At 42.6% G+C, this 21,063-nt stretch overlaps 2 protein-coding genes across 2 annotated transcripts; one reads left to right on the top strand and one right to left on the bottom strand.

Moving 5' to 3' along the window:
- The first annotated feature begins 13,455 nt into the window (after positions 1 to 13,455).
- On the top strand, positions 13,456 to 14,616 carry LOC127305134 (probable CCR4-associated factor 1 homolog 7). The gene has a single exon (XM_051335510.2). The coding sequence runs from the start codon at positions 13,527 to 13,529 to the stop codon at positions 14,391 to 14,393; it is 867 nt and encodes a 288-aa protein (XP_051191470.1). The 5' UTR covers positions 13,456 to 13,526; the 3' UTR covers positions 14,394 to 14,616.
- A 3,817-nt stretch (positions 14,617 to 18,433) lies between these two features.
- LOC127309097 (uncharacterized) lies at positions 18,434 to 20,727 on the bottom strand. The gene is made up of 4 exons (XM_071821220.1): positions 20,530 to 20,727; positions 19,764 to 19,803; positions 19,359 to 19,640; positions 18,434 to 19,250 (listed from the first exon to the last, which is right to left on the bottom strand). The coding sequence occupies exons 3-4, from the start codon at positions 19,608 to 19,610 to the stop codon at positions 19,092 to 19,094; spliced, it is 411 nt and encodes a 136-aa protein (XP_071677321.1). The 5' UTR covers positions 19,611 to 19,640; positions 19,764 to 19,803; positions 20,530 to 20,727; the 3' UTR covers positions 18,434 to 19,091.
- Positions 20,728 to 21,063: the final 336 nt, after the last annotated feature.

The raw sequence follows: 21,063 nt of genomic DNA, 5'->3' as shown, positions 1-21,063 counted from the left end.
AGAAATGTTATCTTTAATATGCTTGATGTTAGAAATAACTTGTAAATGTTACAGTAGTTATCTTTAAACCATGAACATGTGTTGATGTGTTGTTCTAAGCAACACCAAACTGAAGAGAACATGTTGGTGCGTGTTCAGTAAAAAAATGTGCTTAGAATGGACTAGGAGCAAGTGTTAGAGTAAAGGATAGACAGTTGGAAGATGACGCACATGACAAGGAACATGATACTGCTTGGTGTATTATTTATTTTTGTGCTAATGAATAACAAGAGTGTATTTTGGTTCTAACCTATCTTGGATGCACTAGCTAAGTATCTGAATGAGTGGTTACATTTGCGGTAATAGTTACACATATGTATTGTTTGGAGTTTTGTAGTCCTATTGTAACAAAGTGAATCATCTTGAAGATGTAACTTGCAGAACAAATTGTACAAATCATTCATGACATAATTATGATCATGAGCCTAAGAAGAAATTGTTTGCAATTTGTGCTCATGAGGAGAGAATCATTCTACATTTTCCTTTTTAGAGTAAGACAGAAGTACTTGTGCATCCATGCATAATCATGATGCTTGTGTTACAGAATTGTTTCAATCCATCTACATTAAGATTGTTGCATTTTTTATTTTCCTCCCAATTTTAGTGAATATTATCATATATGCCGTTCGGCAACATGGAATTTTGATTTTTGGAAATAGTTTTATTTTCTCATATTTTAGAATTTATTTATTTCATTCACTGTTTGGAGTACAATGACAATGTTGTTGGAGTGGTGACTGTGAAGTGCAATAATGATATCGTTGGTGTGAGGTGACTACAATATACAAAGACAACGCAATGGTGAAAGAGGTGCATCCATATAGGATATAAGAGAAGGAGAATAGGTGAATAAATCAATGGTCAAAGTAACCCCACATTGCCTTTCCCACTGTGAATTATATTGTCATTGTTAGAATATTTATTTGCATAATTTTGACATGTGTGGTACGGAAAAGAAAACTTGAGAGACCGTAGCAACGCACGGGCATTCAACTAGTTTTAATTAAAAGTGAATAGTAAGTAGGGAGTGATGTTTTAAAACATGGAAGCATATGCTTCCTTTATTTTGTAATACATCTTAGATATGTTTTGAAATGTGAAAAAACTGAAACAAAAAAATTTCACGTAATTCTTCACGTGCTATGCGTCCACGAAGTTATTTCATGGAAAATCAACTTATCGTGTGACGTTTGTAAAAATACAAATTTGGTGCTAAAAATAGCGCTTTTCACATGAATTGTTTTCTCGTTTTTACATAGATCACAAAAATTATCGGTATTTTGCGAAACTTGATGAACACACATATATTGTGGAGATGTAGATGTAGAAATGTTTGTCAATTTTTTGGAAATACTTTTGTACACCCATGCATGGGCGTGGGTGTTTTCGTCACCGTCTATTTATTTCTCGAGATTCGTGTCCACCATGGTAGATGAAAAAATTCATTTCTCTCTTCTCTTTTTATTCGAATCTCAAAGCACAATGGATGGTGACAGAAACACCTACACCCATGCGTGGGTGTACAAAATCCACTCTCGTCAATTTTTTTTGATACTTCAAAATATTTTATTTGGTAGAGAGAGCATATGCACCCAGGAGCCGAATTGAGCTTCTGTGGTAGAACTTCTTATTGAAAATTTAATCGGGTTAGGTTCGTCAGGTAACCCATTCCTGCACCGGCGATTTTGAGAAAATAACTTTTGGCGAAGAAAAGCACGAAATGACCCTCTGGCCAAACTATTTCACTCCTCTAACCCTTTTGTGTGATGCCCTTCCGAGCGGCGCCACACTTGTCTGTGTAGCGCCCTTGCGAACAGCGCCACAGATCTTGTCCTCCGTGGCGCGGTCAACGCTGCGCGCTGATGACCCACAAGTATAGGGGATCACAACAGTCTTCGCGGGAAGTAAAACCCAATTTATTGATTCGACACAAGGGGAGACAAAGAATACTTGAAAGCCTTAACAGCGGAGTTGTCAATTCAGCTGCACCTGGAAACAGACTTGCTCGCAAGAGTTTACCAGTAGTAACAGTTTTATAGCAGTAGCAGTAGTGAAATAACAGCAGCAGAGTAACAGAGACAGCAATAGTAATTATAGTAAACAGCAGGATTAAAATACTGTAGGCACAGGGATGGATGACGGGCGTTGCATGGATAAGAGAAACTCATGTAACAATCAAAGCAGGGCATTTGCAGATAATAATAAAGCGGTGTCCAAGTACAAAGCAATCCATAGGCATGTGTTCCGTATATAGTCGTACGTGCTCGCAATGAGAAACTTGCACAACATCTTTTGTCCTACCAGCCGGTGGCAGTCGGGCCTCTAGGGAATCTACTGGATATTAAGGTACTCATTTTAATAGAGTGCCAGAGCAAAGCATTAACACTACGTGAACACATGTGATCCTCACATCACCGCCTTCCCCTCCGGTTGTCCCGATTTCTGTCACTTCGGGGCCTCGGGTTCCGGACAGCGACATGTGTATACAACTTGCAGGTAAGATCATGAAACAATGCATATCATCATGAAACAATAACATGTTCAGATCTGAGATCATGGCACTCGGGCCCTAGTGACAAGCATTAAGCATAACAAGTTGCAACAATATCATCAAAGTACCAATTACGGACACTAGGCACTATGCCCTAACAATCTTATGCTATTACATGACCAATCTCATCCAATCCCTACCATCCCCTTCAGCCTACAGCGGGGGAATTACTCACACATGGATGGGGGAAGCATTGCTGGTCGATGGAGAGGCGTCGGTGATGATGATGGCGATGATCTCCTCCAATTCCCCGTCCCGGCGGAGTGCCAGAACGGAGTTACTGGTCCCCGAGACGGAGTTTCGCGATGTGGCGGCGTTCTGGAGGGTTTCTGGCGACTTCGACTTCGTGCATCGCGTTTTTAGATCGAAACCTTTAAGTAGTCCAGAGGAGGGCGTCGGAGGCCAGCCGAGGGGGCCACACACTAGGGCGGCGCGCCCCCCTCCTGGGCCGCGCCGGCCTAGTGTGTGGGGCCCTCGGGCCTCCACCTGGCTTGCCCTTCTGGCTCCCTAAGTCTTCTGGTAAAATAGGCCCTTTGGTATAAATTCCGAGGATTTTCCCGAAAGTTGAATTTCTGCACAAAAACAAGACACCAGAGCAATTCTGCTGAAAACAGCGTTAGTCCGTGTTAGTTGTATCCAAAATACACAAATTAGAGGCAAAACAATAGCAAAAGTGTTCGGGAAAGTAGATACGTTTTGGACGTATCAACTCCCCCCAAGCTTAGCTTATTGCTTGTCCTCAAGCAATTCAGTTAACAACTGAGTGCGATAAAAGAACTTTCACGAACACATTTTCTCATATGATGTAAATATTCTCATGATATGGCTAACACTTAGGCAGTTCATAATAAGATACATGCAAATAAAATCATCTAATAGCTATGCCAATCATGGAAAGGTACCAATAATTAATAATAAGCATCATGAATCATGTCTATAAGCAGGATTGCAATGTTCATAAAAGGGTATGATAAAGTGGTATCTCGCTTGCCCGAATTTGAACAACAAAACATAAATGCCCATGCACCTCTGAAGTTCATAGAAAGACTGGAAATAGAGATTGTCAAAGATGAAAGCATCAAAGTTATACCACAGTCAATCATATTTTGGGACAAGCATATTATACTAAGAATGACAGTTGTGCTCTCAAGAAAGTGCTCAAAGAAAGGATGGTGACACAACATGAAAGTAAAAGATTGACCCTTCGCAGAGGGAAGCAGGGATTAACATGCGCTAGAGCTTTTCATTTTTAAAACAGGAGTAAAATTATTTTGAGAGGTATTTGTTGTTGTCAACGAATGATAATGGGTACACCAACTACCTCGCCAACCAGACTTTCAAGAGCGGCTCCCATGAAGGACGTTATTTCTACCAGCAAGGTAGATCATCCCTCTTCTCTTTTGTTTACACACGTACTTTAGTTTTTATTATGAGTGACACTCCCCCCAACCTTTGCTTACACAAGCCATGGCTAACCGAATCCTCGGGTGCCTTCCATCAATCTCATACCATGGAGGAGTGTCTATTTGCAAAATTAAGTTGCTTACTGATGAATCAGAGCAAAACATGTGAAGAGAATTATTAATGAAGTTATTAATTGGGGCTGGACACCCCGTTGCCAGCTCTTATTATGAAGGTCCGTCAAAAGTAAATGACAAGGTTGAAAGATAAACACCACATACTTCCTCATGAGCTATAAAACATTAACACAAATTGAGAAGCATTTTGAAGGTTTAAAGGTAGCGCACAAGAATTTACTTGGAATTGTTTGAAATGCCATGCATAGGTATTTATGGTGGACACTTTGGAACAACTTGGTTTTCAGGGGTTTGGAAGCACGAGCAGCGTTCCCGCTCAGTACAAGTGAAGGCTAGCAATAGACTGGGGAGCGACAAATCAAGAGAGCAGTCACTGTCATAATCATGCTTGCGGCAAAATAAATTAACGGAAGCATAAAAGTGATACAAGAACTCTGAAGCAATGTAAATCATCGAGGCTTAATTGACTTTTGTTCAGTCATATGCATGCGTGAGCATGTGCCAAGTCGATTCAAATGAATTATTCAGAGAAGGATACCACAATGGCATGCCTATTTATGAATAAAACAATGCAAGCAAACATCCATGACATGCTACTCATATTAATAAGTTGGAGCTAAACATGAGAGATCATGAACTACTAGACTTTCTTAAATGACATATACCTCACATGAACCAACTAAGCATGCTCACATGGATGATTATATGTACAAAAATGAAAACAAATAGAGTTCATACCAGCCTCTCACCACAGTCGAATTGTCGTAGATCGTCATTATTGCTTTTCACTTGTGTAGCTTGGATAATATGAAATGAAAACCACGCTCCAGCCACCGAAGACCATTGAACTCAAAATGAACTTTACAAAACCAAAGAAGAACAGCAAATATTTTTGGTGTTTTCGAATTGGAAACAAGAACAAAGGGAAACAAGCAAACAAAGCAAAATCTTTTTGGATTTTCTTTTAGCAAACCAACAATAGCAAATAAAGCAAAATAAAAGCAAGAAGCCAAAATAAACAAATGGTGAAGAGAAACAACAGAAATATTTTTGGTCTTTTTGTGTTTTAGGAAAGAAACAAAGCAAAAACAAGAAAATGGAAACTAGAAAAGTCACATAAACACAAAGCAGCAGGAATTCGTCAAATTTTACAGCAGTACAGTAATCGATTTTTAGGAAATTCTTCCGCTGCCCAGCTCGAAAAGTATTCAACTAATGAAAGTTAGATAACAACCTGGGGAACATGCACAAAAATTGGCTTCGCAAAATAATGTTCTGGCTATTTTTGAGAATTTTTCGGTAACAGTCCAGAATCTGTTTTCAGGCAGCACTTCCCCAAATATCATCTCCCTCTCATTAGAAAACCACTTAAAGAAACTAAACAACTATATACAAGTATCCAGCAACCATAATATGCAAAGAATGAGTGATGCCGGTATACCTCCCCCCAAGCTTAGGCTTTTGGCCTAAGTGGAGTTCAACCCCAGCGAGGGTCGCTGTTCCACGCCGGTGGATCATACATGGCGTAGTCATAGTGAGGTCCCGATGCAGAAGAAAAGCGTGGAGGCTCCACATGCCCAAAATGTTGATGCGAAGAACTTGCTGCATCGGATGACGAGTCAAGGTGTTCCTCGACCTCCTCCGTGTTGTCTCTTGCATGATGGCCTCCTCCCTCTATGTATGCATTCAGTGCACCTTCTGTGACTGACCAATCCTCCCTGGAATCAAGGTTAAATAGAACAGGCGCAGGCAATCTTACTAGTTTTTCAGTTTTCTTAGTTGTTCTCCAAGTTTTCTTGTAAAATGTTATCTTGTAAAACAGGTTACCCAAGTTAGATGAATCAGAAACAAATTCATGTTTAATCATGGAGACTATGTCAAGTTTTTCTATGGGAAGTTGAATATCAAGATGGTGAGGTTCTACACCAAGCACAGCTAGTAAACGAGAGGCGATGAGACCTCCACAAATTCTTCCCTTCTCACGGTTAGTAGCAAGTCTATAAGCTATCAACGCACCCAAATTATAAGCCTTATTACTTTGCAATGCAGTAGCTAGAAAAGCTAAATCCTGGATAGATAATTTACTTGCATACTTTCTAGCAAGAACGCACTTAGTAATGAAATAAGCAAAGTAGCGAATAGCTGCGAGTTGAATGCTACTGATTTTACCACCATCCTCTGAGAAGCTCCTTCCATGACAAATCATCTCGAAGAGGTTCAAGAGCTCTCGCGGCGATCCCCTTATCTTCTCGCATGATCCCCATTGCGGCACTCTAATTGCTGTACAAAAATCATAGAATGGCAAGTTGACAGTTTTATTATAAATTTTGTACTGAACCATGGGGTTAGATTGTGACCAATTGAACTTAAAATCCTGCACAATAGACATAGTCAATTTTGCATACTGACATGGTTCTCTGTCAACAAAATCATTCAACCCTGCACGAGAAATTAGATTCTGAACATCTCCCAAGATTCCTGCACTTCTCATGAAATCTGTGCACGGGTAGTAAGAGGGGTATACTCCCTCTTCGCGGTTCACTCTCATGACTTGTTGCACCTCCAATTCTTGTTGGTTTAGTTGATGTCTATTCCACTCTATTTTCTGAAATTTTTCAACAAACATTATAAAATTTGATTTGGTGACATATAATTGAGGGGAACTGCTATAGGAACTTTCTAGAGTACTAATCATGCATCAAAACTAGTTTCTACAACTGAGAACAAGCATGCAAGCTCACTAAACATGTTACCTACAGCAGCAAAATATTTAAGATATACTCAACCAAACAAAATTCTACTTGGATAATCGGAGGAGTCACATACCGGAGAGCAAATGTGCCAAATTTCAGACAGAAATCTGGGCTGAGGAAAGAGATCGAGAAATCTTGAGCTCTTGAGCAGAAACGTGAGTGAGAGAAAGCTGGTGCGATTTTTTTCGGGAGAGAGAAGAGAGTGGGAGGAAGAGATGAAGAAGTGGGGCAAGGGGGAGCCCACACACCAGGGTGGCGCGCCCCCCTTGCTGGCCGCGCCGGCCTGTGGGGTGCCACCCTGGGGTGCCCCACTGGTCATCCCCAGGTGCTCCCAGGTGCGTCTTCGAAAAATAGGACCAACGGTATAATTTTTGTGAATTTTTGAAAACTTTGAAAAATGCACATTTCTGGGTATTGAGTTTATTATTACTGGACAGGAAAAGATTTTGAAATTTCTATACTACTAAGGAACTTTGCAAAACAAAAGTGCTACAGCAAGTAGAACAAGTGGAGGAAGAAAGAGATGTTGTTTACCTCCTCTATGCATATAAAAAGTATTTGTTAACAAGGTTGATCAAGTCTTGCCACCAAATAAATTTTACATAGCATAAGAAGAAATAAACCTCAAATCATTCATGTTACCTTGAATTGTATTGATATGGATCCAATCATAAGATTTTGATATCCTTCTTTAGACTCATATATAGGACAATCAATAGTTCCCACTTTGATAGTTCTCACATTAGAAATGGTATTAACTCCACATACTTTATCAATCGTCTTGGGGAAATAGACGGTATGCTCCTTGTCATCAACATTGAAAGTAACTTTTCCTTTATTGCAATCAATAACAGCCCCTGCGGTGTTAAGAAAAGGTCTTCCAAGAATAATAGACATATTATCATCTTCAGGCATTTCCAACACAACAAAACCAGTTAATATCAAGCAGTTATTAGTAACTTGAACAGGAACATCCTCACATATACCAACAGGAATAGCAGTAGATTTATCAGCCATTTGCAAAGATATATCAGTAGGTATCAACTTATCTAAATAAAGTCTCTTATAAAGAGAAAAAGGCATAACACTAACACCGGCTCCCAAATCACATAGAGCAGTTCTAACATAATTATTCTTAATAGAACAAGGAATAGTAGGTATACCTGGGTCGCCCAACTTCTTTGGAACCTTGCCATTGAAAGAGTAATTAGCAAGCATAGTGGAAATCTCATCATTGGGGATTTTCCTTTTGTTAGTGACAATATCTTTCATATACTTTGAATAAGGAGGCAATTTAATAGCATCAGTCAAAGGGATTTGCAAGAATAAAGGTTTCATCCAATCGCAAAATTTATTATAGTGTTCTTCTTCCTTTGATTTTAGTTTCTTAGCAGGAAAAGGCATTTGCTTTTGAACCCAAGGTTCTCTTTCATTACTATGTTTCTTAGCAATAAAATCTTCTTTAGTATACTTTTTATTTTTAGCATGCTTTTCAGGTTCATCTTCAACTTCTTCTTTATCAGAAACATCATTCTTATCATTATCATTATCATGTTCATTACCACTTTCAGTTTCAGCATCAGAAATAGAAATACTATTAGGATCATTAACAGGTTCAGAGGATTCTACAACATTTTTATGTTTCTTCTTCTTTTTCTTAGAAGGAGCACTAGGTTCAATTCGTTGAGAATCTTGTTCAACTCTTTTGGGATGCCCTTCGGGATATAGATGATCCTGGGTAGAAACACCGCCTCTAGTTGTTACTTCATAAGCATGTTTCTCTTTAGAATTATTTTTTAACAAGTCATTTTGCACTTTAGTGAGTTGATCAATTTGAGTTTGAACCATTTGAAAATGTTTAACAAGCATCTTAACATCATTGGAGGTTCTCTCCACAATATCATGCAAATTGCTAATAGCTTGAGAATTTTCCATTAGATGATTCTCTACTCTCATATTAAAATTTTCTTGCTTAACAATATAATTATCAAACTCATCTAAGCATTGAGCAGGAGGTTTTGAATACGGAATATCTTCCCTAGTAAAGCGTTGAAGAGAGTTTACCTCAATCAAGGATGAAGGGGGAATTATCTCACATATATCTTCTATGGGGGGTAAATTCTTCACATCTTCAGATTTAATACCTTTCTCCTTAAGAGACTTCTTGGCTTCCCTCATATCTTCATCATTCAATTTAATCAAACCCCTCTTCTTCAATATTGGCGTCGGAGTTGGTTCAGGTGTAGTCCAATCATCATGATTCCGGCCTATTTTAGCCAATAATTCTTGACTTAAATGCGGAGTTCTTTTCCTGAAAACACAACCAGCACAACTATCCAAATATGCTCTAGACTCAACGGTTAGTCCACTATAGAATATATCAAGTAAATCATGCTTTTCCAAATCATGTCCAGGTCGAGCTCTGATAAGAGAGCAAAATCTTGCCCATGCTTCAGGCAATTTCTCTCCATCTTCCTGGTCAAAGCTATAAATTTTCTGTAAAGCAGCATGTTGAGCACTAGCAGGAAAGTATTTCCGAAAGAAAACATCAAGCAAATCACCTGGACTTTTAATAGAACCAGGAGGCAAATTATTATACCAAGTTTTAGCATCATCCTTTAATGAGAAAGGAAAATTTTTAGCAATGAAATAAGTACGCATCTTGACATCATCAGAAAACAAGCTACTCATAGAAGAAAGTTCATTCATGTGTTCTACAGCACTTTCTTTTTCAGTACCACAAAAGGGTGTTTTCACAGCAATAGCTATATGAGATAGATCAAGATAAAAATCATAATTTTTATCCTTAATGCATATAGGAGATGTGGCAAATTTAGGATCAGGAGATAGCTTATGTCTAACAGTATATTGTGCGAGAAACTTTTTAATTTTTCTTGCATCAACAGTAGCATTGCATCTATCAATAAAATCATCATTAAGCTCCACATAATCCTCATCAGGATCATCACTAGAATAATCAAGTTCAGGTGAATTAACAGGTGTAGCAGCGTTTTCATTAGGAGTTTCAGCATTTTCAATTTGTCTAGACCTAGAAATTGTAGCATCTAGAAAGGATCCCAATGAACCACTATCATCAAGCACATCAGAAACATTATCAATATTATGAGAGTTTTCAGATTCAGCAGAAGTACCAGCAAGAGAAGCTTGTGGTGGTGAAACAAGTTGACTTATCACAGATGGTGAATCAAGAGTAGCAGAGGTACTCAGAGTTGTACCTTTTTCTTGTAGTGGATGGTAATATAGCGACTTTAGGATCGCGAGATTTACCCATGATGGAGAATTTGCAGCGAACAATATCAATCCAAGTGAACCTCCAAATAAAGCTATGCTCCCCGGCAACGGCGCCAGAAAATAGTCTTGATGACCCACAAGTATAGGGGATCGCAACAGTCTTCACGGGAAGTAAAGCCCAATTTATTGATTTGACATAAGGGGAGACAAAGAATACTTGAAAGCCTTAACAGCGGAGTTGTCAATTCAGCTGCACCTGGAAACAGACTTGCTCGCAAGAGTTTATCAGTAGTAACAGTTTTATAGCGATGCTTGGTAGTGAAATAACAGCAGCAGAGTAACAGAGACAGCAGTAGTAATTATAGTAAACAGCAGGATTAAAATACTGTAGGCACAGGGATGGATGACGGGCGTTGCATGGATGAGAGAAACTCATGTAACAATCAAAGCAGGACATTTGTAGATAATAATAAAGCGGTGTCCAAGTACAAAGCAATCCATAGGCATGTGTTCCGTATATAGTCGTACGTACTCGCAATGAGAAACTTGCACAACATCTTTTGTCCTACCAGCCGGTGGCAGCCGGGCCTCTAGGGAATCTACTGGATATTAAGGTACTCCTTTTAATAGAGTGCCGGAGCAAAGCATTAACACTCCGTGAACACATGTGATCCTCACATCACCGCCTTCCCCTCCGGTTGTCCCGATTTCTGTCACTTCGGGGCCTCGGGTTCCGGACAGCGACATGTGTATACAACTTGCAGGTAAGATCATGAAACAATGCATATCATCATGAAACAATAACATGTTCAGATCTGAGATCATGGCACTCGGGCCCTAGTGACAAGCATTAAGCATAACAAGTTGCAACAATATCATATAAGTACCAATTACGGACACTAGGCACTATGCCCTAACAATCTTATGCTATTACATGACCAATCTCATCCAATCCCTACAATCCCCTTCAGCCTACAGCGGGGGAATTACTCACACATGGATGGGGGAAGCATTGCTGGTCGATGGAGAGGCGTCGGTGGTGATGATGGCGATGATCTCCTCCAATTCCCCGTCCCGGCGGAGTGCCAGAACGGAGTTTCTGGTCCCCGAGACGGAGTTTCGCGATGTGGCGGCGTTCTGGAGGGTTTCTGGCGACTTCGACTTCGTGCCTCGCGTTTTTAGATCGAAACCTTTAAGTAGTCCAGAGGAGGGCGTCGGAGGCCAGCAGAGGGGCCACACACTAGGGCGGCGCGCCCCCCTCCTCGGCCGCGCCGGCCTAGTGTGTGGGGCCCTTGGGCCTCCACCTGGCTTGCCCTTCTGGCTCCCTAAGTCTTCTGGTAAAATAGGCCCTTTGGTATAAATTCCGAGGATTTTCCCGAAAGTTGAATTTCTGCACAAAAACAAGACACCAGAGCAATTCTGCTGAAAACAGCGTTAGTCCGTGTTAGTTGTATCCAAAATACACAAATTAGAGGCAAAACAATAGCAAAAGTGTTCGGGAAAGTAGATACGTTTTGGACGTATCACGCGCCGTTGACCAGCATACGTGGCAGGGCGTGTGGCGCCGCTCTCACGGGTTCCACACTTTGAATGTGTGGCGCCGCTCGGAAGGGCGCCCCACATCCTGTTATGTGTGGCGGCCCAAGCTGCCCCAGCCCAACCATGGCTCATTTCCTGCTCATCTCTTCTTCCTCCTCCTCCGACCAGGCACCCCACCTCTCTCCCCAACTCAAAACTCTCTCTGAGCTTGGTGGATATCGTTGGATATGTCTGTGGAGTTCGTTCCCGACCCGTTCCTTAAGGTAATCTCCTCCAGTCCCCTTCTTTTCATCCAATGATTTCATGGATTTGGTTGGTTCTAGATGTGAAACCCTAATTTGGTTTGGCAAGTGAAGTCAAGTTTTTAGGAATGTTAGGGTTTGTTGAAGTAGGACAAGTGTTAGTGTTAGGTTGTATGGGTGGAAACCCTAGATTTGTTTTGACCATGGCTAACAATTGAACATATGTATGTATGTGTTGTTCACATTATGCTAGGGATGAAAAGAATTGTTCATGTTCATCATGTGGACAATGATGTTTTTTGAAGGAAAACATAGAGCCGGACCCGGAAGAGGTTGACTTGGTGTTTGACCGTAGCCCTAACTACGCCGAGGTGCTAACACAAGTAAGGATTGGTTTGAATTGGAATGAGCCAAGTGATGCTGTTGAGATAGAGGGAATACATAATGTGGGGTTTGAAATGCACAACCGTTGGAAGACAATGCGTATCAACTCTGAGCAACGTTGGTCTGTTTACAAGGAGACGGTGGCTGAATCACAAGACAAGGCTCTGGAGTTGTTTGCAACACGGTTGATGCTAATTTGTAGCTTGACCTTAACCGGCGCTCCTCCCCCATTGATGCTAGGAGTCCACCACCCATGAGCCAAGAAGAAGCCACCGAACCTCCCATTATCCAAGATGCACCGTTAGAGAAGAAGTATGACGAGCATGACGATGGTGACAATGGTTTCAAGATGAAGTACAACAATGTTGGTGATTTGGACGCATATTTGACGCAAGAGGACATGGACCACTCCATTCCTTATTCCCGATGTTCTGTCTCAGACTCGGATGATGATGGTCCCACTGAAGAACTTGATGAGGATGGGTTGACGGCCAAGGAAGCCGAAACAGCCGACATCTTCAAGAAGGTAAATGGACGGGATATTCGATACCATTGTTCCGTGATGTTAGTCTTGCGGATAGGGCCGTGGTTGAAGGTGGCAGGCCAAGAGTTTACTTCTTGGAGCTAGACCAATTTCCAAGAGGGATGTAGATGTCAGGACGAATGTGATATTTAAAGGGCTCAAGTTCGATACCTTCTTGGAATTGAAGGTATGGATGAATAAGTTCTCGATTAAGCATCACCGCCTTTACACAGTTGTTCACTCACTCAAATGTGAAGATAGTCATGCAAGACCTTTCAAAAAAGGGTCTCTTGGCACATAAGAAGTTGTGTAGCGATCCACCTGTGCTGGGGGAAGAAGCTTGATGACGCCGTTCGCAAGGGCATCACACAGACAGGTGCACTCGAAAGGGCGCCACATAAAAGAGTTAGTGGCGTGAAATAGTTTGGTCAGAGGGGTCAGTTCGTGATTTTCTTTGTAAAAAAAATTATTTTTGTCAAAATCCCATGCTGCACCAGATTTGAAACTGCGGCCAGGTGCGAGACCCATCCTCAGCTGTCCATCCGGTCTCAGATCCTTGATCTGGGCCGTCGAGTCGGGATAGAGGCAACGCCGCACCAGCGCTGCCCCACCTCACCTCCTTCCCCGTCTAGAAAATCCAGAGCCTTCTCCGATCTCATTCCCCCAAATCCGACCAAACCCTAGCACCGGAGGCGGAGATCTGCAATGGCCATGTCGGACCTCGCGGCCGCGGTGATCTCCACGGCCAACGGCCGCGTGAACGAGGAGACGGTGGAGATCCGGGAGGTGTGGGCGGACAACCTGGAGGCGGAGTTCGCGCTGATCCGCGACGTCGTCGACGAGTTCCCCTTCGTCGCCATGGACACCGAGTTCCCGGGCATCGTCTGCCGCCCCGTCGGGGCCTTCCGCTCCCCCGCCGACTACAACTACGCCACCCTCAAGGCCAACGTCGACATGCTCCACCTCATCCAGCTCGGCCTCACCTTCTCCGGCCCCACGGGCGAGCTCCCGGCCCTCGGCGCCGGCCGCCGCCGCTGCGTCTGGCAGTTCAACTTCCGCGAGTTCGACGACTCGCGCGACATCTACGCCACCGACTCCATCGAGCTGCTCCGCCACAGCGGCATCGACTTCCGCCGCAACGCCGAGCGCGGCGTCGACGCCCGCCGCTTCGCTGAGCTGCTCATGTCCTCGGGCGTCGTGCTCAACGACGGCGTATACTGGGTCACCTTCCACGCCGGCTACGACTTCGGGTACCTGCTCAAGATCCTCACCTGCGACACCCTCCCGGACACGCAGGCCGGATTCTTCAAGCTCATGAAGATTTATTTCCCCACCGTCTACGACATCAAGCACCTCATGAAGTTCTGCAACAGCCTGCACGGCGGGCTCAACAAGCTCGCCGAGCTCCTCGACGTGGAGCGCGTTGGGGAGTCCCACCAGGCCGGCTCCGATAGCCTGGTCACGTCATGTGCCTTCTGGAAGCTCAAGGATTCCTTCTTCGCTGGATCGACGGAGAAATATGCAGGCGTGCTCTATGGGCTCAATGCAGAGAATGGCGTCACTGCACATTGACGGATGATCGCTCCCTTAGCTCTGTGAATGAATTGGTTTAGGACAGACAGATGACCAAGCAGGCAAAATGAGGACCAGTTATGTAGGTTGAGTTATCTCGCTCAATCCCATTTCATTGAATGTAGTGTTTTTCAGTATTCCCATTGAAATGGTGTTTTTTTTAACTTATTTTGTTAGCCTTGTCTGCACATTAATTAAATAGAAAACTATCACCTTCAAATCTTGGACAAGGACTCCTCTATTTGAATGATAGCATTAACATCTTTAGCTCTGTTCAATGTGGCAAAAAAAGTCCTTGCTATTTTGTTGTCATGTTTGGAAAACAATATGGAGAGAAGCTGGCGGCACTTGCAAGCATCCAGAAATGTACACTCTATACCACACTACAAGAGAAAACACCACCATCCATTGGCACATTGGTATTTCTCGAGGTTGCTCTTCAATTGCCCAGTCAATATGAAAAGGCACCACAGCACTGTGCTGTAGAATCGCCACTACATAATTTACTATGAGAAAGTGCATCTTATGATTTTGTAGCTCCTTTGTATCTTCATTCAGATCTTGGGAACTAACCAACTATTCTGATCTAAGCTTTCACAAATGTACACTTTTTTGTTATATACAAAAGGAAGTGCTCTTTTGTAGTTACCCAAGCAATATGAATTTACTGTTCTACTGGAGAATCAGTGTATCTTATGGGTTTCATTTCTTAGCTCAATTATTTGGCAATCTCCATCCAGATCTTAGCAATGTGCTTTCTGATGCTGGTATCTGTGATAGCAGCTTGTAAATATCGTCACTTGATTAAAAAATGTATAGTTGATGGCTTTGTTGGGTAAAGTATTCTGTTATCTATCTGCTCACCAGTTCGGATATCTACTTTCTGCCTTGTGCAGTCAGTCAATTTCATGAGGGAGATCCTGATTTTCTTTTCCTACATCAAGTTTAATTAGAGATGGCACTTCTTGAGATTGCACAACATATTTCAAATTTATATCGTTATGTATTTCCACTTTCTACAAGGTACTGATTATGCACATAACTTCATTGAACATCAGAATAAGTATATCTATTTTGAGCTATTGCTGCTGCTGATAATTAACTTATTCTCCAGCGAGGTTTGGATTTGGTATCTACTTATCCAAACTATACTCAAGATATTTGCATGGTAACTAGTGTTTTTCAGTGTTCCCATTGAACTAGTGTTATTTTGTTAGCCTTCTATGCACATTAATTAAACAGAAAATAACACCTTTAAATCTCGGACAAGGACTCCTCTGTTTTTTAACGATAACATAGCTCATTTATCTCTGTTCAATACTTCAATGTGGCAAAACGAGTCCTTTTTCTTGCTATTTTGTGATCATGATTAGAAAACAACGTGGGCAGAAGCTGGTTGTATTAGTAGGGTGGGGTGACGGCACATCTAAGCATCAAGAAATGTATACTTTATAGTTTATACCACTACATGAGAAAATGCCACCATCCATTAGGACGTTGCTATTTCTCACTGTTGCTCTTTTACCCAGCCAATATGAAAGGCACCACATCATTCCCCTTCCGAGGAATGCACCACTACATAATTTGCAGTGTATCTTTTGAGTTATGATCTTATCATACCACTGTCTATACCTTCATTTATTTGGTACTCTTCATTCAGATCTTGAGGAAGTGTCACACAAGGCTGCTTTTTTTTACTTACCCAAGCAATACGAAAGAAAATTCATTACTGTCCTTCTACAGAATGCCATTTCATAATTTGCAATTAGAATCAGTGTATCTCATGGTCTTATTGTTCCATTTGTTAGTTTAATTTATTTGGTATTCTTCATTCAGATACAGTAGTTAGTAGTTATTAACAAGGTGCTGTCTGATGCTGTTGTGGAGCTAGAAACTAGCATGAGTTTGGTATCCGTGAGAACAGGTTGTAAATACTGCCACTTGATTAAAAAAATGTATAGTTGATGGATTTCTGGGTAAAGTGTTGTGTTATCTGCTCACCAGTTCTAGTATCTACTTTCTTCCTTTTGTTGGTCAGTCAATTTCACAAGGGAGATCCTGCATTTTTTTTTCCTGCGCCAAGTTCAATTATCAATATCACTTCTCCATAATCCACAACATATTTTAAATTTATACTGCTATGTATTTTCTTATTTGGACCAAGTACAGATTATGCACAAAACTTAGAAGTCCTAGCAATTTAATTTCATCATGAACCTGTTTTCTCATGACGCGATGCTGATCAGGATTAACTATATCTGTCTTAAGCTATTGCTCGTGATGCTAATTAACTTATTCTGATGCAAGACTTGGATTTGATATCCACTTCTCCAAACTATATTTAGGAGATAAGAGATTTGCATTGGATTCATTTATTTCTTTGCCAACAACTGAATATGTAGAAGATGTCTTGCTACAAATTTCTATACTTTGCTGCAAATCTAAATACTTGTAGGGCAATATTATTGCTTCTGTATCCTACTTGACTGCTAGTCTACTCGACTTCTCTTGTCATTCTCCTTTGTAACGTCGAATATTAGACTGTATATTGCTATGGTGCAAACAGGCACTTTGTCATTGGGTTATGGTCTCATAGCTGGTTCCTTAAATATATTTTTGGAGATTAATGCTAGACCACATAGGACTGATTTGGGTCTGCTTTCTTTGTGTAATCAATATGGTCATTGATTGGTGTAATTTGCCCGTTTTGCTGTTCGCATTCAGTCATAGAAACATTGAAGGAGACATTATGTATTTGTCCAACACATCATTCTTTGAAGCCTGTGCAATCGTGGTGTTAGACTGCTCATAGTGGGAGTAACATAGCTAGTAACATCATATATCTCAAGGTATTTTGGTGACATGGCATGCTAATAAATGAAGAAAGAGAGTGAGATGATAACTAGCTATGTTACCATAACATCACACACCTCAAGGCAAGATGAGTCTACAACACAATAAATGATACAATGCATGACACCATATATACGTTAGTACCCACTATGAAGGTAGTAACCTAAACTAGTAGCATGACATATGTTACTAGTCTAAGTTACTCCCACTATGACCAGCCTTAGACTCGTCTTGTGTGTGGGATTTTCACTGAAGAAAAATGTACAATGTCTACATGATCCTTGCATGTCGTCTCCTTGGCCAAGGTGCTAGCTGCACTGCTCCAGCAAAAGGTTATCGCTTTTGTGATGGTTGAATGCCTGTGAAGTTGTAAAATGTGCTGTGTGGTGGTTTGAGGACAGCATCTCCTTGATACACTTACATGAGATTTATGAAACCTCGTTCCTGACAGGCACAGGAGCAGGACGCAAAGGCCAGGCAGAGGTAATAAAAATAGGGGGGACAAAGCGAACCAGAATCAGTGCAGAATGTGATTCAGATGGTCCATTAGTGGTTCCTGGTGCATTCTATGCCCATATAGATACAAAATTCATATCCTCAATGTGCAGAGACACAACAAATAATGTACACCATAGAAGTGCATTACTCCAAGATAGACAAGTAAAATGAGAAATAGCTATGCCGAAAACTCACTAGTACGCCCGAGCTGGAGTGATCCGGATATCCACACTACATCAGACCGTTGGCATCTTTAACTGACGTCATAATAGGGGCTGTATCAGATGGAGTAATTCAGGCACGGAATACGCCCGGCGCGGACGGCCAACTACCTCCAACGTAAGCAACGCTCTGGTGCGAACCAAGAAGAGAATAGTTCGACGCGGTAGGCAGCAGCCAGCAGACCATCATGTTCCACCGCATCCGCTTGGCTATATTACCCAGATCCAGGGCCACACCGAGCAGCTCAACCCCCCATCCAGATCCACAACAAAACAATGGCCCGATCTGGTTGCTCGAGCTCCCATGGCGCTTCCCCCAGCAGGCGCAGGCTTCTCGCCACCATATTACAAAGAAAGAACAATTGATCAGATCATGAGCCTGGAATTGGAACGAATGCATACGGAAGACGGAGTACACAGTCCATTAAGCTTTGAACTCCAGACACACAGCAATGGAAGGGGAGGGGATGGCAAAAACAAATCATGCTAAAAAATAGAATTGCAGGAAAGAACAAACATCGCACAGGCACGATCCACAGCGAGCCCGCACACATGTCCTTGTCCAATAAATAAAAGATAATACATTTCCAATCTCTCATTCTGCTATCAGCAGATTGCGGAACCAAAATTTCCTCACAGCAATCTAGGGCACATCCCTGCAAATGCACGAACAAGCTAAACCGCTGTATTTTTGTTGACACAGCTTGTCTTACTGTTACTGTGCCCTGGCAGACCACAATTCGAGCATTTTGCTTCTTTCCGAGGCTTCGCCACCCCCGGAGGACAGTCTGGGCATGTTGTGCTCTTGTGTCCGGGGAACCTGCATATCGTGTAGAATCTAGTACGCTTCGACGTAGTCTCATACGGCGGCTTGTCATGGCTATTTGTTGGCCTTCCACCACTTCTGTTCTTCGATGGAGCGAGCAGGGTTGCATCCAGACTGATTGCATCAGAGACCCCATTGTCCCAGTGGAGGTACTGCACGACCATTTGTGCAGCCGCACCATCTACCCGAGCTTTCTTCACGTTGAGCCTCGCCTCGAGACCTAAACCATCCCCTTCGACACCTACCTTCTTGAGCTTTGGCACCATAACCTTTATGGACTCCATTGTTGTGGTGTATGCATCAACATTTACATCCCACTTCCATGCAATTGAGGTATAGCTGGGAATGCCGGAAACTGAAGGATGTCATCAGGCCCTGATCTTTCTGGTAGTGCACCAGGTGCATGGGCAACACGTCGCGCGCGTCCACCGTCAATTTGAACCTGAGGTGGACCAGAACCTGCACCAGGGCAAAAAGGTATGCCATTACCACCAAAGTTTCCAGATCGTGCCAGCCGCGCCAAAAAGTAGAACAATTAAATGGAAAAAAAACACTTCCATTTTGTACCTTAAGGACATGGCAGCAGAGCATGCCCATGTGCTCATACATGCCGCATTCGCATGTGTAATAGCCACCGCTACCCGAAACCTTGTACTGCACCTTGCACCACTTCTCTCGGCTCTCGCAATCAAAATGTGTTGTAACATACATCTCCCCTGGCACCACCTTGTCGGCGTAGTAAGAACCAATCTTGTACATACTATCCTGGAACTTCTCGAACATTGTTCGCATGTAGATCTTTGCGGCATGATTCTCCATAGGCTCACCAACCTTGCAAACCACCCCACCCTGCGGGGTACAGTAATGGAAAAAAACCAGGTCAGTCCAAAAAAGAGGAGGGGACACATGGCAAGCATTACAAAACATGCAAAACCACAGTCACGATTATTCTCATTGTTTTCGGGGCTTTACCAGGCGTGTCCTCTTCTCCTGGAAGCTCTCTTCTACGTCCCTATCATACAACAATTTGTTAAATTGTTTAACAAACACGTACATTGCCGATCCAGGAGGCACATATGTCCTGAGCATGTGATTCGCACTTTCGCTTCTCTGAGTGCTAGTCATCATCATGTTTGCCATAGAGCGTTTCTGTATGTAATAAGGTTACTCGCTGCATGATTAAAGTCTGTACAGTATCCAAATTTGCTGAAAAATTACTGAACGCTTTTGTTACAAGTATACTGCATTTTCAAGGCTTGTAACAACCAGCGAAACAGTTTCTGTTGATCAAATGCTGCTACAGATGAAGGCTAATATGCAATAGAATCCTACATATCCGTGTGTCAACTTTGAAGAGCAAACAATCAGAGTCATTCCTGCAGCTAACAAACTGAAAACTCCATGTAGGTGAACTTTTTTGTTGCACTAGATCTACACAAGGTTCGCGCCAAACCACGCTTTTATTCAACTTAATTTGAAAGATGCCAAGTAAAGAGATGGATGCATACTATCACCATTTCGGCTGGAAGTTGACTAACTATTCTACAAATTCGTGAAATGCTATCAACCATAACCAAAAAGTAGATCTAATTTTATAACCAAAAAGTAGATCTAATTTCATAACCAGAATTTAGAATCTGGTTGGTCGCATCATAACCGTAGCTTTGTTTTCATACACCACCTGGATGGGCAACAGTGACCATTACAAGAAAAAGAGCCCCCCTGCTAAGAGAATTACCGAGCGCAAATTTTTTCTCCCTGTCGGTGGTGCCGGTCGAGGCGGAGCGACGACGCGGCCCGCGACGGGACGCGGAGTCGCCGAAGGTTGCAGGGAAGATTGCCGGGGAGATGGAGCTCGGCAGCCTCCGACGCAGGCTTCCGAGGCTGGACTGGAAGGTGGGAGAGAGAGAGGGCGTGTAGGGGATCCCGGATCTGGCCTCAGCAAGTGTGGAGGAGGCCGGAGAAGGCAGATCAGCGCGGCGGCGGCAGGGCACCTACCTGGGCACGGCCGCGGTCGCGAGACATTTTTCCCCTCAGTTTTCAACTAGCACCTGCCCGACTAAGCAAAAGGCATACTTAGGCGCGCGAGCGAGTAAAGTAACACGGATCATCCAATCAAACAACAAAAACAAACTATGCCAGCGTGACACACAGGCGTGCGTAATCGCAAAAAGGAAAACGGGAGACGGCCCAGTACCCCCTCTTCCATCCCGAGACGACGGCGCGCTCGCCCACATTGCCGGCATCGGCCATGGATACCTCCGTCTGCAAT

Source organism: Lolium perenne, chromosome 6, assembly GCF_019359855.2.
Source record: "Lolium perenne isolate Kyuss_39 chromosome 6, Kyuss_2.0, whole genome shotgun sequence".
Taxonomy (NCBI): Eukaryota; Viridiplantae; Streptophyta; class Magnoliopsida; order Poales; family Poaceae; genus Lolium; species Lolium perenne.
This window is presented reverse-complemented; position numbering and strand designations above follow the sequence as displayed.

What these genes read in the sequence shown, in the direction of transcription:
- LOC127305134 (XM_051335510.2), top strand. Translation starts at nt 13,527, where the DNA reads ATGGCCATGTCGGACCTCGCGGCCGCGGTGATCTCCACGGCCAACGGC.
- LOC127309097 (XM_071821220.1), bottom strand. Translation starts at nt 19,610, where the DNA reads ATGGAGAATCATGCCGCAAAGATCTACATGCGAACAATGTTCGAGAAG. An exon ending in TCTGCTGCCATGTCCTTAAG is followed by an intron (nt 19,251 to 19,358) that starts GTACAAAATGGA and finishes GCCCTGGTGCAG; the next exon opens with GTTCTGGTCCACCTCAGGTT.